Below are 13,836 nucleotides of genomic sequence, written 5' to 3'. Positions count from 1 at the left end.
CATCTTTCTGAGCTAGTCTGAGCTGAAACAAGGCCAAGGAAGCAGTCTGTCATGGCATGAAAAGTCCAGGCGGCACCACCTGCGTTTGCTGGCTGTGCCGTTCACCCCTGCCTTCCCCCCGAGCCCCGCGTGCTCGGCACACAGGCACGGGCACCTCGGCCTGGGCTGACGTGACGAGAACAATCTGAGCAGCAGCTCTGCCTGGTCCTGCGCACGGTCACCGGCCTGCGGCCGCTCTGGACGCGAGCCCGGGACAGGGGCATAGCTGTGCGCGTGTGGCCCAGGCAGGCCTCGGGGCCCCCGGACACCCGGCTGCACCCAGACCCAAGGCCCGCTGCTCACCACGAGGTGGGCCTTTGCATTCTATCCCGTTCTGTAAACTATTACAACTGCCAAGACAGTGTCTAAAGAAAACATCTTAAACATACTGACGACATGAAAAAAACTCAAACACATGTCCTTGGACCACTGTCTTACAACAAGCCAATCTTCACACTGTATTATGTTCAAAAGGACAATGCAGATCTGAGTGGGAATTTGCCAACCCCCAAACCCCTGCTTTTCTGTTCCAGGTGGTGTTTCACCAGAACGTGGGAGTCTCCGATGGACCCGGGAGGGTGAACCCTCAGGGCTGGAGGGTACCCGGGCCGGGGAGGACACCGCCTCGGCACCTCACCCACCTTGGGGCTCAGAGCTGGGGCGACACCCTACAACGCCCTCTCCACAAAGGACTGACACCAGCTGTAGACAGAACGCCCTGCATGACTGAGCTCTCTCATCAAGGGCGATCTCAGAACTGAAAATCCTTGAAGCAGGCCTGAAGTCAGTTCTCTCACTATGGAACACTCAGACTTCTCGTAGGAGAAGACAGCTCCTCAGAGAAGCCCACTTTCTGGGGAGCTGAGTTTGGGCGCACCCACCAGATCTCCTCGTTGATGGCATCCAGTAGCTCCTGAATCATCACAGGCAGAGTGTCGCCATCGGCCTGCCCACTGGGCGGTAGCTGACCGGCCAAGCTGAGGAGGGTGACCCTGTCGCCCTCGCCGTCAGACACATCCTCGTCACTCTCGAAGGCCTGGGCCACGGTGGCCACCACGCGGGCCTGCTGCGCGGACTCCCAGTCCTGCTCCCTCTGGCTCTGCACCTGGGCACGAGAGGACCACGGCTCGTCAGCGACATTCAGGACAGCTCTCGTCTGTCAGGAACCGAACACAATTTGACATGGAAGCCCCGACTTTGGATAAACGGCCATGGTTATGAGACTCTGCCATCTCTTAAGCTAGTAGTACTGAAGAAATGGGCAGCAGGAGAATCCAGTTCCTAGATGGCCTGGTGACACTCAGGTCTTAGCGTGGACGGTAGGCAATCCTATGAGGTTATTCACATGGGTGGGATGACCGAGTCAGAGACAAAAAGCCAAAATTAAAAACATACATCCTTGTCTCCATCAGGCAGGCTGAAGGAAAATAAGAAGGAAAAAATCCTTCAGCTCCGCATCCGCTGGGTCCACCTCAGCGGTCATCACTTGTACTAGTTCCCCGAGGAGTGCCGTCCTCACAGGTTCCCAGGCCTCCGTGTTCCAGGCTGGTCTGAACACGCACAGACAGGAGCGAGCAGGGCAGCCAGGGGACTGGAGGGCCAGCACCTCGCGGCTCTCCTGTCGGGGCACAGGCACTCGGGCTGTTCTGGGGGATAGTCCCTCGCAGCACAAGGGTGGCTCTGCCATCAGAGACGCACGGGAGAGTGCCTGCTGGGGCCCGTGCCGCCCTCCCGCTCTCACACCTCACACCCTGGTATCTGCAAGTCTCCCCCCTGTCCGACTCTCAACCCAGGTCCTGCCTTCTCTCCCAGACATGACCTCAAAGCATCCGAGGGGCAGCCTCGAGGTGCTGGCTGCCGGCTCCCTGGCCGCGTGGTCACAGCCCACACCCCCTGTGTTCCTCACGACCCCTCCCCAGGGCTGGGCCACCCCCTTCGCTGGCTGCAGGACCACCTGCCATCATCCCAGTTCCGCTCCAGCGAAGAAGCTGCCTATGGGTTCAGCCCCATCAGCCTGGTCAGCACATCTTCTCGCTACTCTCTGCTTCAGATGGCACAACGGGAGCCAGCAGACTCCTGCTCCAGGGCACCCTGCAGCGCCAACTCAGGGTCTCTGAAGGCTCCCTGCGAGTGGCCTCTGCTGTCCCGCTTCCGCCTGGTCTCCAGCACTCTGCAAGCAGGCGCTGTGCCCCGCCCTGCCGGGCAGCTCCCGGGGGCTGGAGGAACCCATGTCACCAAGCCTCCTCTTCTCCTTGCCCACCCCGCCGCCCTCCAACACGTCTCTCCCTGGCTCCAGGCCCCACCCTCCCTGGGGTTATTCCTCAGGCCCTTGCGCCCCATTTCAAAGATAAATAACACCTGATGTCCACCACTACAGCCTTCATACTTTTTGAAAATGAAAGTACACAAATGACGAACCCTTAACTGAATTGCACGATGACTGTCCAAACTCACCTGTTTGTGTGCGGTCCTTAATTCCTCTTCTAAGGAACTACACCTTTCGAGAGCGTGTCGCAGTTGCTCTCTCAACTGAAATAAAAGGGGCTGAATCACTGTGTGTTGATGTGTGTACATACGTTAGTGCACTTCTTATTCTACCCTCACCCGATTCCATGGCTACTGTAAGAGAATACCTTTAATGTCTCTCATTGTCCTTAAGGTGAAGAAAATCTGCTTAGTAACAGCTTTAAATTCTCAGTTTCAGAGGAAAAAACTGTTATCCTAAAAGAACTGTATTACCCAGTTTTTAATTGCAAATTGATATAGAGAATAAAAAAAACCTTGAGACATTTATGCCAACTAATACTTTTTAACTGGGCTCCTCCCAGGTGTCTCAGTGGTAAAGAATCTGCCTGCCAATGTGAGAGGGCAGGTTCGATCCCTGGGTCGGGAAGATCCCCTGGAGTAGGAGATGGCCACCCACTCCAGTATTCTTGCCTGGGAAGCCCCATGAAGAGAGGAGCGTGGTGGGCTACGGTCCACAGGGTCGCAAAGACTCGGACATGTCTGAGCATGTACTCAGGCAACGCTTTTTAACCATATAAAACTCTGAGTTCTTACAGAAAAGCTTGTATTTACAAGAATTCAAGAAGCTCAAAAGTCAACTAGTTCCATAAATACACGCATCGTCCACCTAACCAGGCAGCAAATGTACAAATCCAGGACGGCCGCGTGGCTGGTACCTTCTCGTCCAGGGCCTTGTGGTGCTCAAAGAGCAATCTCAGCGCCCTGAGCAGCTCCACCTCGCTGGTCATGCTGGCTGGGGACTGCGCCTGCTGCGGGCCCGCCGTCATCCCGAGGGACGGCACATACCGGGAAACCAGGATCTCCAGGTGTTCCAGCAGCAGCTGCAAGGCGCAAAGGAGCACCTTCAACCTCACACTTGAATTCAGGGCTGAGAACGCCTCTCAGCCTCACGCTAAGACCAAAACCATGCTAAGGCACGTCAGAATCCCGCCAGTTCAGTCTGAAGTTAGAGTGGACTTCCCCAGTGTCCCAGGAGTTAAGACTCCACACTTCTGCAGGGCTCATGGGTTTTAATCCCTGGTCGGGGAACTAAGATCCCACACAAACTGCAGCATGGACAAAAATGGAAGCTAAGAGAACTCTCCCCTCAAATGTACTAAAATTACATTAGCTCTCATCATAAATTTGAAGCAAGGTATGAGAACCCCAAACTGATCCACCTCGGTCTGCTCAGTGGGAAGATGTGAAAAATGACTTGAAAACCAGACAGACTTTAAAGACAGCAACACGGAGCCCAGCGGTGACCCCCGCGGGGCACAGGTCAACACGTGAGACTCCGCCTACTGACCCTGGTGTTGTTCCTTTCGGCTTTCAGCTCCGCGATTTCCGCTTCTCTTGTAAGAAGCTGCTCCCTGCATGCCTTTAGTTGTTGAGATGTGGCCAACTCCTAGAAAACAGGTAAATGAGGAAGTAACTAAATGCAAACACAAATGTTAAGTTAAAGAGAGCGAGACTCTGAAGACTGACACTGTCCATTCTCTCCAGGCTCCACTCAAAGGATCTCCCTGCCCCTCCGGAGAAGAGGGGGTCCGCTGACCCCAAGACGACACAGACCCCTACAACTCAGACTGGCCTGCAGCCTCCACCTCGACCTGGCAGGCACGTGGCAGGGGAGAACCCGGAATCCAAGCCAGCCTTCTCAAGACCCAGGGAAGTCTGAGAAACTTTCCTAAACATACACCTAACAACAAAGTGGATAAAGAGATTCTTAAACGACACACAGACAAGTGACCTAGAGCCCCTGGGGAGAGTGAAGAAGAAAGGTAAGGTCTACAAGGCCACCAGGCTTTGGAGTGTTCCTCTGCGAAAGAGGCTGATGGCACCCCAAGGCCGTCTGTTAGCCTGACTCCACTGAAGTCACCCAGTCATTCCATGAACTGCTTAAAATGGTAAATTCATGTTATATGTATTTTATCACAATATGTATGTACGCGGGGCTGTCCACGTGGTGAACTTGCTCAGACCAAACCACACGGACTCTTTCATTCTTCGATTGATCTTTGCACAAATACAAAAATCCTGGGCCACATATCCCCTACTACATACTAAGTATTCGGCACCTAGAGCACTGCCCAACACTTTGTAAGAGGCATGCAGCAGACATGTGAAGCTATGAGGGTGTATGTTATATACATGAGCACTAGGTACCCGTCACGAGAACACTGGACGCACTGGTCTGTGCTTTGTAAGATGGGACACGTTAAGGGGCTTAGCCTTTCTGCTTCAAGGACTGACTCTCTAGCTCGATCCACATGCCCCAGAGACTCCTCCAGCCAGGGGATCCCTTGTTTGGAAGAAGAGAGACCTTAAGGGGCTTAGCCTTTCTGCTCCAAGGACTGACTCTATGGCTCAGTCCACGTGCCCCAGTGACTCCTCCAGCCACTGTTTCCCTTCCTGTGGGGCCCCCACCCATCGTCCATGCACCACATGCACAGCCTCTTACAAGGTCAACCTGCTGGGGTCGATCCTGCCCAGGAGGCCAGAACGCCCTGGCCGGCAGGGCCCACAACCATGCGAACACAGTGAAACACAACCCCAACGCTTCGCCAGGTGAGGGCCAACCCGACGGGCCCAGCCCCCGGCTGCTCTCACCTCCGGCCACTCTGCTTCCAGGACTTGGGATGAGGCCAACTTATTTCTTGTCTTGGCCTTTTTCTTGGGGTTGCAGCATGGGAAAAGCGCCCATAGGCTGGCCCTTCTGCGACCCATCCTCGCGGATGGGGGCAGCCCCCCACTCGGGGGCACCTGCTGTTTCCCAGGCAGATACCTCAGCACCTGAGGTATCACCACCGATCTCACACTATGACCACCGTTCTCACACACACACCGCTCTCACACACACCGCTCTCACACACACCGCTCTCACACACACCACTCTCACACACTGCTCTCACACACCGCTCTCACACTATGACCACCAGCTCTGCTGTCTCAAGAAGAAATGGCACGAAGGCTCTGCCTCCAGCACATCTCCCAGGAGCCCAGAACATGGAACCCACTCTGTCACAAGGGGCTCCATGGTAACAGAGGGGCTGGGCTCAGGCCCACCATCAAGGGTGCAGAGAGCGGGGAGGGGCTGCCAAAAAGATGGCAGGTATGTGTTGGGTGCGGGAGAAGGAAGGCCGTGCCCACAGCTCAGGCCCACTGTCAAACGTGACCCTGCAAGGTCACTGGGTCACAGTCAAACCGAACAGTATAAACTGCTTCAGAAACCACCACCACTAGGGATGAGCACGTCTTCTAAGTGGGCTTCTGCTTCCTCCACCCCTGAAACAAGCCTGCAGTGAGGCTACTGAAAGGGCACCCCTGAACTCAAGGGTGTGCCCAGAACCCACCCGGCGGAGGAGCACTCACCACGCTGGCTGCCCCTCACTCTCACCCTGAGCTTGGTCCTCCCTGACTGGCTCCCTCACTCGAGCTCAGCAAGGGCTTGACCAACCTCGCTCCGGGCGCTTACAGTGAACCCACAGTGGGGACAGGGGTTCATTCAACCTGCTGCGAGCTCGCCCTCTTAACTTCGACCCTGGGCCGCCAGAAGACTCGGCCCCATGGGGGCTGCATGGTGGAGGTTCAGGGGTGGCCCTGCCTCCAGCCCTGACAGCCAGCGCCTCCCAGATCCCGCCAGGGGCTGCCCCGCACTCCCTCTTCGCCAGAGTCTCCCACCCCCTCTCCTGGCCCCACTCCCAGCCTCGCGGCTCTCCACGCACCAGGGCATAGCCCACACTGCTCCTGGCTCAGCCCGGACCTCTGCGGTCACTTGAGGACTCAGTCCCCTGGGTGCTTGGGGTCCTATGTCCGCCCGTCTCAGCAATGACAGACTCTGGGGAGACAGGGTACAGTTTGGGGTCCCGCCCTCAGTGCACCCTGAACACGTTCTCTTTTTTTCGCTTTATCTACTGGAGTTCTCTGAGACGTCTTTTGAAAACCTCAACTGTGGCTTTGAAAAAGACTGTAAAATCACTGTGCTCAACTTGAAGAATAAAATCTTCATTTTCAACCTAAAGTGAAACTGGAGGGAAGATTAAAAGCAGTCACTTTTCTTTTTTTTTTTTAATCGACGAAAGAGCGTTTATTTACCTATTTATATATCTGCCTTGGTCCAAAAAATACTAAAGGTGGTAAAAGCAGTCACTTTTCAAACTGAAAAAGAAAACCCACATGTGACCCCATCACAGAACACAGGTCACGCAGCCCCGCCCTCCTCAGCTTCTCGTCCACCACCAGCATCCTGTCATCGCAAGGCCTGCCCTGGGCTGGCACGCGCAGGGGAAGCAGGCACACCGGCTCCTCCGTCCCCAGGCTGCGTGGGCCGCTTGCTCCACCTTCCTCCCAAATTCAAGTGGCACTGAAAGAGCATGGGCAAGCTGGGGATTCTGATCCGAAACACAACCGTGGGTACTAAGCAAGGACCCCTGCCTCTTGTTTTCCCGGGATCAAATAAAGATGATCAGTATAATTACTGTGATGCTTACATGTGGCCTCAGATGAGAGAAGACACCCAGGGCTTCCCCACTTCCAGTTACAGACGCAAGCAGCTTGTAGGTCAGCCTACCCAGAGCTAGAAAAGCTAAATACATTTTAAAAGAGGTCCTCAGGCAGCCACAATCCAAGATTTCAAGCACTAGGGAAGCCCAGTGAGGGAGCTGGAGACTGAGAGGGCCGCTCCTTCCCCCGGGGCATCTGAACAAAGCTGATTCTGCGAACGAAAGGCAGGGGAAAGTCCAGCAGAGGGGACTGGGTAACACAGCTCTGGACGGTTCCTCGGGCTGGGAAGACAAACATATGAGCACAGGCCTGACAAGTCAGTCCGGATGGTAGAGACCAATCTCCCCAAGAAAAGTTGGGCACAGAAAACGTACCCAACACTCTGCCCAAACTGGCTGAGCGCTGAGTATCAATCACCTCGTGGTCTTCAGGAGGCGGACGGTGGGATTCAGGACCTGCCGAGAAGGAGGGGCCCTGGGAGGGCCCCCAGGCTTCCAGACGGAGACGCTGGAGGGCTCCTCCCTGGGGTCGGGTGGGGGGAGGCGGGGAAGGTGGGTGAAGGCTGCTGAGACTCAGCTTACAAGGACCCCCCAGCCTCAAGTCACTCAGGCCCTGAGTGAACAGAGAGCTCTGTCCCCACTAGAGGTCTACATCAGAGGAAAGTCTGGAGAAGACAGCATCACTCAGGACCTCTAGGGTTTTCCAAACATAGTGTCCAACATGCAACCAACAAAGCAAAAAAGGGTGTAACAACAAACAGGACCAAGAGAAAAAGAACTGAAACACATCCAGAGGTAGCAGATGTCTATCAGAATATCAGAGGTATGCTAGAGGTATCAGATGCAAACGTCACCAGTTCAAAAAATATACTTGACCAAAGGAGAAATTTCTGAGAATCAAAACCAATGCTACAACGTTAAAATAACAGGGACTGAATTTAAGAACTCAGTCTCTGGGCTTAACATCAAACTGGACGTAGCTGAAGAGAGGATCAGTGAACTGAAGGATGGATCAGTTAAAAATATATATATAAAAGGGAAAAAAGTATAGAAAGAGCCCGTTGTGAAACTATGTTGTTAAAAGCTATAAATGGGTCCCCTTATGAGGGCGAAAAGACAGAAAGGGGAATAAGAAATGCCTCCAGGGGGTGGAACTAAAGAGCCTCTTGATGAAAGTGGAAGAGGAGAGTGAAAAAGCTGGCATAAAACTCAGCATTCAAAAAATGAAGATCATGGCATCCGGCTCCATCGCTTCATGGCAAATAAATGGGGAAACAATGGAAACAGTGACAGACTTTATTTTCTTGGGCTCCAAACTTACTGCAGATGGTGAAATTAAAGGACACTTGCTCCTTGGAAGGAAAGCTATGACGAACCTAGGCAGCATGTTAAAAAACAGAGACATTACTTTGCCGACAAAGGTTCATTTAGTCAAAGCTATGTTTTTTCCAGTAGTCATGCATGGATGTGAGAATTGGCCCATGAAGACAGCTGAATGCCGAAGAATCAATGCTTCTGGACTGTGATGTTGGAGAAGACTCTTGAGAGCCCCGTGGACTGCAAGGAGATCCAACCAGTCCATCCTAAAGCAAATCAGTCCTCAATATTCACTGGAAAGACTGATGCTGAAGCTCCAATACTTTGGCCACCTGATGCGAGAAACTGACTCACTGGAAAAGAACCTGATGCTGGAGAAGACTTAAGGTGGGAGGAGAAGGGGACGACAGAAGACCAGGCGGTTGGATGGCATCACCGACTCGATGGACATGAGCTTGAGCAGGCTCCGGGGGCTGGTGATGGACAGAGAAGCCTGGCGTGCTGCAGTCCATGGGGTCGCAACGGGTCAGATGCTGAGTGACGGAACTGACTGGCACGGACGGGGGCAAGAGTTGGCTCAAGAATCAGACTATTGACTCAAAAGTGAAAACCACACATTGGTTTCAGCAGCTCTGCAGGTGCCTGAGGCGAGAAGAAAATGTTCCAGCGCTCAGAGGAAAAAAGGTGTGGCTTTTAATGGCACAGCAACGCCGAGAGCTGACTTTTCAAGAACAACGAAGTCAGGAGATCATTGACGGGCGCCTGTAAAATGCTGAAAACAAACACCGCCAACCTGGAGTTCTACACCCAACAAAAACACGCTTCCAAAGGGAAAGAAAATAAAGACTTTTAGGGCAAATGGAAATGACACAACTCATCACCCACAGACATGAACTAGAAAGATATTAAGGCCGGGCTTTGGGAAAAAGAAAAGTAGTCTCTGACTGAAATATAAAAAACAAGTAAAGACCAACCATGAGGTAATTCTGACAGTACACATTAACTCTACAATCATGACAACACCAAAAATATATCTACAGTTTTAAAGGATAACAGTGACAAGGAGGAAACAGCCGTGTCAGGGAGGCAGTAACAGCACTAAATTAGACTTAAATGTAAACCACACGCCGTATCTGCGCACGCTCACCCAACCACCTGGCAGAGGAGGAAGAACTAGAAAAGCACCTCATCCTTCTAACAGAAGGCCCGAGACAAGGACACAGAAGAGGCGGGACAGACAGAAAGCAAACAGCAACACGCTGTCTGCACACGGGAACATCAAACTGTAAACAGAGCAAAGGTTCTCACGGAAAGATAAAAAGTGTCAAACTGATTAACATCAAAACTCTACACTACGGGAACATCAAACTGTAAACAGAGCAAAGGTTCTCACGGAAAGATAAAAAGTGTCAAACTGATTAACATCAAAACTCTACACTATTCACAGAGGTGCATGTGAAGATGGAAGACCACAGACAGGTGATACGGAAAGATACGCAGGCAAACAAGGACAGAAACCTGATGTGGCAATATCACTGTCAAACAGTGCCTAGAGTAAGAAGCATTCCTAGCGATAAAAGGAAGCATCTCATACTGATACAAGTTCCGTCTACCAAAAAGATGAGGATTCTAAATTTGAATGTACCTAATAACATAACCTCAAAATATCAATACATAAAAACTGACAGAAACAGAAAAGGAGTAACAGCCAGGTTCACAATCGCAATGGCAGAGGTTAAAGACACATCTCTCACAGAACTGGGCTCCCTGGTGCGTGGTCACCTGCAGCCATGAAGGACCTGAAGTGCGGCCGGCGCTGCGCTGAGGCGTGCTGCACACGTGAGACACGCACTGGAGTTTAAAGACGCAGCGTGAAGAAGAGAACAGAAACTGATTCACTGGGTTCCATCATGCTGATCTCACACAGAAAGGGTACCGCTTTGGGTGTGTTAAAATAAAACGTATTACAGATGATTTCACCTACTTCTGCTTTACTCAACGTGGCTACCGAAATCTGAATTATATGATTGACAAACCTGATCTAAGTGATACGCACGGAACACTGCATTCCCCCTGATACGCATGATTTTCAGGGGCCCAAGGAACATATAACAAAAGGAATATATATTGGGCCACCAGGAAAGCTCGAATTATTTCAAAGGACTGAAATAATGCAGGGTATGCTTAGGGATTGCAATGGGCTGACGGTCTATGTGCCCTCAAACTTCACCCCGCACGTGGAGATGATACTCAGCGGCAGGGACTCTGGGAGGGGTCAGGTCAGGAGGGAATGGGCTCCTGTGATGCGAGAACAGGGAGAAGCAGCAGGCAGTCTAGGAACCAGGAACCAGGCCTCACCAGGCGTGGCACCTGCTGGTGATCTTGGGACTGCCCAGCCTCCAGTACTCTAAGAAACAACTTTCTCTTGTCTAGCAGCTAGTCTACAGTATTGGTAACAGTAGCCCAAAAAGCCTAAGACAGGGCTCTTCATGGAATTAAGCTAGGAATCCAAAAAGGGTCACTAGAAAAACCTTCCCAAACATTGGGAATTTAAAGGACATACTTCTTGAAGAACTTCATGAATAATAATTTTAAAAAACACAACGAAAATTAGAAATACTTTTCCATAAAAGATAATGAAAGTCTGGCTTATTCAAACTTGTGGGACCCAGCGAACTATGTTTACAGGGTCTTAAAGCCTTAAACACATATCCTGGAAAAGAAGGAAGGCTAAAAATCAATTAAGCCTCTATCCCAAGAAACCAGAAAAGAAGCATAGCAAACGACACACAAGGTAGATGGGAGAAAAAGGAGCGGAAAATAAGGAAACAGTAAGCGCATATGAATATTTTTAAAAAACAATGCCAAAAGTTGGCTCTTTGAAAGGATTGATAAAAATGATAAACCCCTAGAGAAACTGATTAAGAGGCAGGGCACAAATCACCAATATCAAGGATTTTTAAAAGTGGAGACAACCCATCTTGCAGACAACAAAAATATTATGAACTTACTATTTACGTCACTTACCAATTGCAGAGTCTGCTGGCCTCACTAAATTCTTAGCACTGGGAAATGATTTACCTAAATAGACCCAAGAAGACATACAAAATCAGAAATTTTTATTTGCATGAAAAAAATTAAATCTGAAGTGAAAAGCCTCCCCACAATGAAACCTAATTGTTTTGTCAATCAATTCTTCCAAAAAGCCAGGGAAGTAAACAGCAATCTCACAGGAACTCTTGCGGTAAACCAGGAACACTCTCCTCCTTGTTTCATAAGACTAGCATAACCTTGATACTAAAACCAACAAGGAAAAGAAGTACAAGAAGGTCAAATTGCTGACTCTGAGTAGAGATGCTGCTGCTGCTACTGCTAAGTCACTTCAGTCGTGTCCGACTCTGTGCGACCCCATCCCTGGGATTCTCCAGGCAAGAACACTGGAGTGGGTTGCCATTTTCTTGGGGAACTTTCAAGACAAGACTCTTTAAACATGTCCAGAATTCACTTCATACCTTTGCCATTTCCTTCTCCAGTTTATAACAAGTACGCTTCCACAAAACCTAGAGAGGCCCAAAGGAAGACAGGTGGGGTGTATAAAAGCCTCAGCACTTAAGACTCAAGAGACATAAAAACTTCCCAGCCAAAGAAATGAAAGTCTGATGGTGGAAATCGGAAGAGAGATATGAATAGCTTTGGGACTACACAACGGCCCCTGACACCTCAATGTAGGGGAGGCTCATGGCACAGACACTGAGTCTTTGGGTAGGAGTGAGATGGGGGGTGAAGACAGAGGTGGCTGCAGCCAGGCGCATTAAGAACCTTAAGAACCGTGCATTGCACCTCCCTTTCGCTTTGACTTGCCTGCCGGTCAGGCCAGCCGGCCACACCTCTCCAAGGGTCGTGGGCTAAACTTGAGCCGCACGACCTGCGACCGGACTCCGGTCTGGTCTGCATTGGCATACGCCGCCGCCACTCTACCTACATCCGCCCTGTTCTTCACTGGACCACGGGGCTTTTGAAACCGAACGTGAGGGTTGTGAGGGTGGTCTTTGCGAGACTAGGACTCTCGCCCCTCTTTCTGAGTCTCCCTTCCCTGTGCTTTGCAGCTCTTCACCTGTCCGGGGCAGGGTGCGGGGTGAGTCTGTGTGTCTCTGTGTGTCTCTTTGTGTGTCTGTGTGTCTGTGTGTGTGTGTGTGTGTGTGTGCCCGCGGTCGACTGGGAGTACTGGGCTGGGGCTCGGGCTGGGGCAGCCCCTGGGATTGCCTGAGGCATGCCAAGGGAGCCCCAGATGGAGACCCGACTGTCATCTGGTTTCCTGGAAGCCAAATCCGGAGGCAACCCAGGCCTGCGGCGGGAGTCGGGGCCCCGGCCACCCACCGGGGGAGGGGCTGGGGCTGCGGGGACCCAAGAGTTGGGCCGCCGCTGTCTTCCAGGGCCGCCGGCAGGCCGGCTGGCTGGCTGGCCGGCCGGCTGGAAGGCAGGCGACGGCTCTGAGCGCGCCGGGTGCGAGGGGCCAGGGGCAGGTGGGGCTCGGGGCGGCCAACCGCGCCGGGGGAGCCAGGGCTAAAGGACAGGGGAGGCAGGAAGCCTACAGCACCCGGTATTCCCAGGCGGTCTCCCACCCAAGTACTAACCAGGCCAGACCCTGCTTCGCTTCCCAGATCAGACAAGATCTGGCGCGTTCAGGGTGGTATGGCCCTAGACGGAGGTGGCTGCAGCCAGGCGCCTTAAGAACCTTAAGAACCCTGCGTTGCGCCTCCCTTTCGGTCTGACTTGCCTGCCGGTCAGGCCAGCCGGCCACTCTTCTCCAAGGGCCGCGGGCTGCACTTGAGCCGCACGACCTGCGACCGGACTCCGGTCGGCCAGGGCCGGCAGCCCGGCGGCCGTCCGACGCCGCCCGGCCTCCGCACACCGCCAAGCCCGGCCAGAACCCGCCTGGCCCGGCCCGGGGCCCCGGAGGGCTTCCTGGACCCCGAGTGGCCGGCTGGCCGTGCATGCCTGGGCCTGGGGTTGGGGTGAGGGGCGCGGAGGTCTCGGCGCCCTCCCGCCCTGGGCCTCTCCAGGCCCGCCCCCTGTCGGAGCCCGCGCCCACCCCCACCCACACCCCCCCCCCCCCCCCCCCCCCCCACTCGCCTTCCAGGCTCAGGGCCACGTGGCCCCGGAGGTGTCTGATTCGGGCCCGCCGCGGACCGCGGCCCTCGGCCCTCGGCCCTCGGTCCTCTGAGCCTCCCGCGGGTGTAGGCGTAGCACAGCCGGGTCCTGAGCGCCCATCCTGCCCGGCACCTGCCCGGGGCCCAAACCCACCGCGAGCCACCGGCGCCGTCCACCCGAGCGCCTCAGCCCCGCCCCTTCGCCCCACCGCGGCCCCCCTTGTCCCCACGCCGCCCGCCAAGCATGGGACCTTCCTGAGGGCCTTCACACTCTTCCTTAAGGAGTTCTACGTGAATTGAAGACAGGATCTACTGGATTG

General features: G+C 53.3%; 1 protein-coding gene and 1 pseudogene across 1 annotated transcript in view; both read right to left on the bottom strand.

The window, feature by feature from the left end:
- Positions 1–13,836, bottom strand: part of LOC122688277 (liprin-alpha-1-like) — a 51,342-nt gene that overhangs the window by 37,418 nt on the left and 88 nt on the right. Inside the window, 4 exon segments of the mRNA XM_043894176.1 lie at positions 917–1,144; positions 2,494–2,568; positions 3,222–3,386; positions 3,854–3,952. Of these exon segments, the coding sequence (XP_043750111.1) occupies positions 917–1,144; positions 2,494–2,568; positions 3,222–3,386; positions 3,854–3,952 (567 nt within the window).
- On the bottom strand, positions 12,952–13,070 carry LOC122688898 (annotated as a pseudogene).

The sequence above is a fragment of the Cervus elaphus genome, chromosome 33, assembly GCF_910594005.1.
Source record: "Cervus elaphus chromosome 33, mCerEla1.1, whole genome shotgun sequence".
NCBI classification, from domain to species: Eukaryota; Metazoa; Chordata; class Mammalia; order Artiodactyla; family Cervidae; genus Cervus; species Cervus elaphus.
Note: the sequence above shows the minus strand (reverse complement) of the source record. Positions and strands in the feature narration are given on the sequence as shown.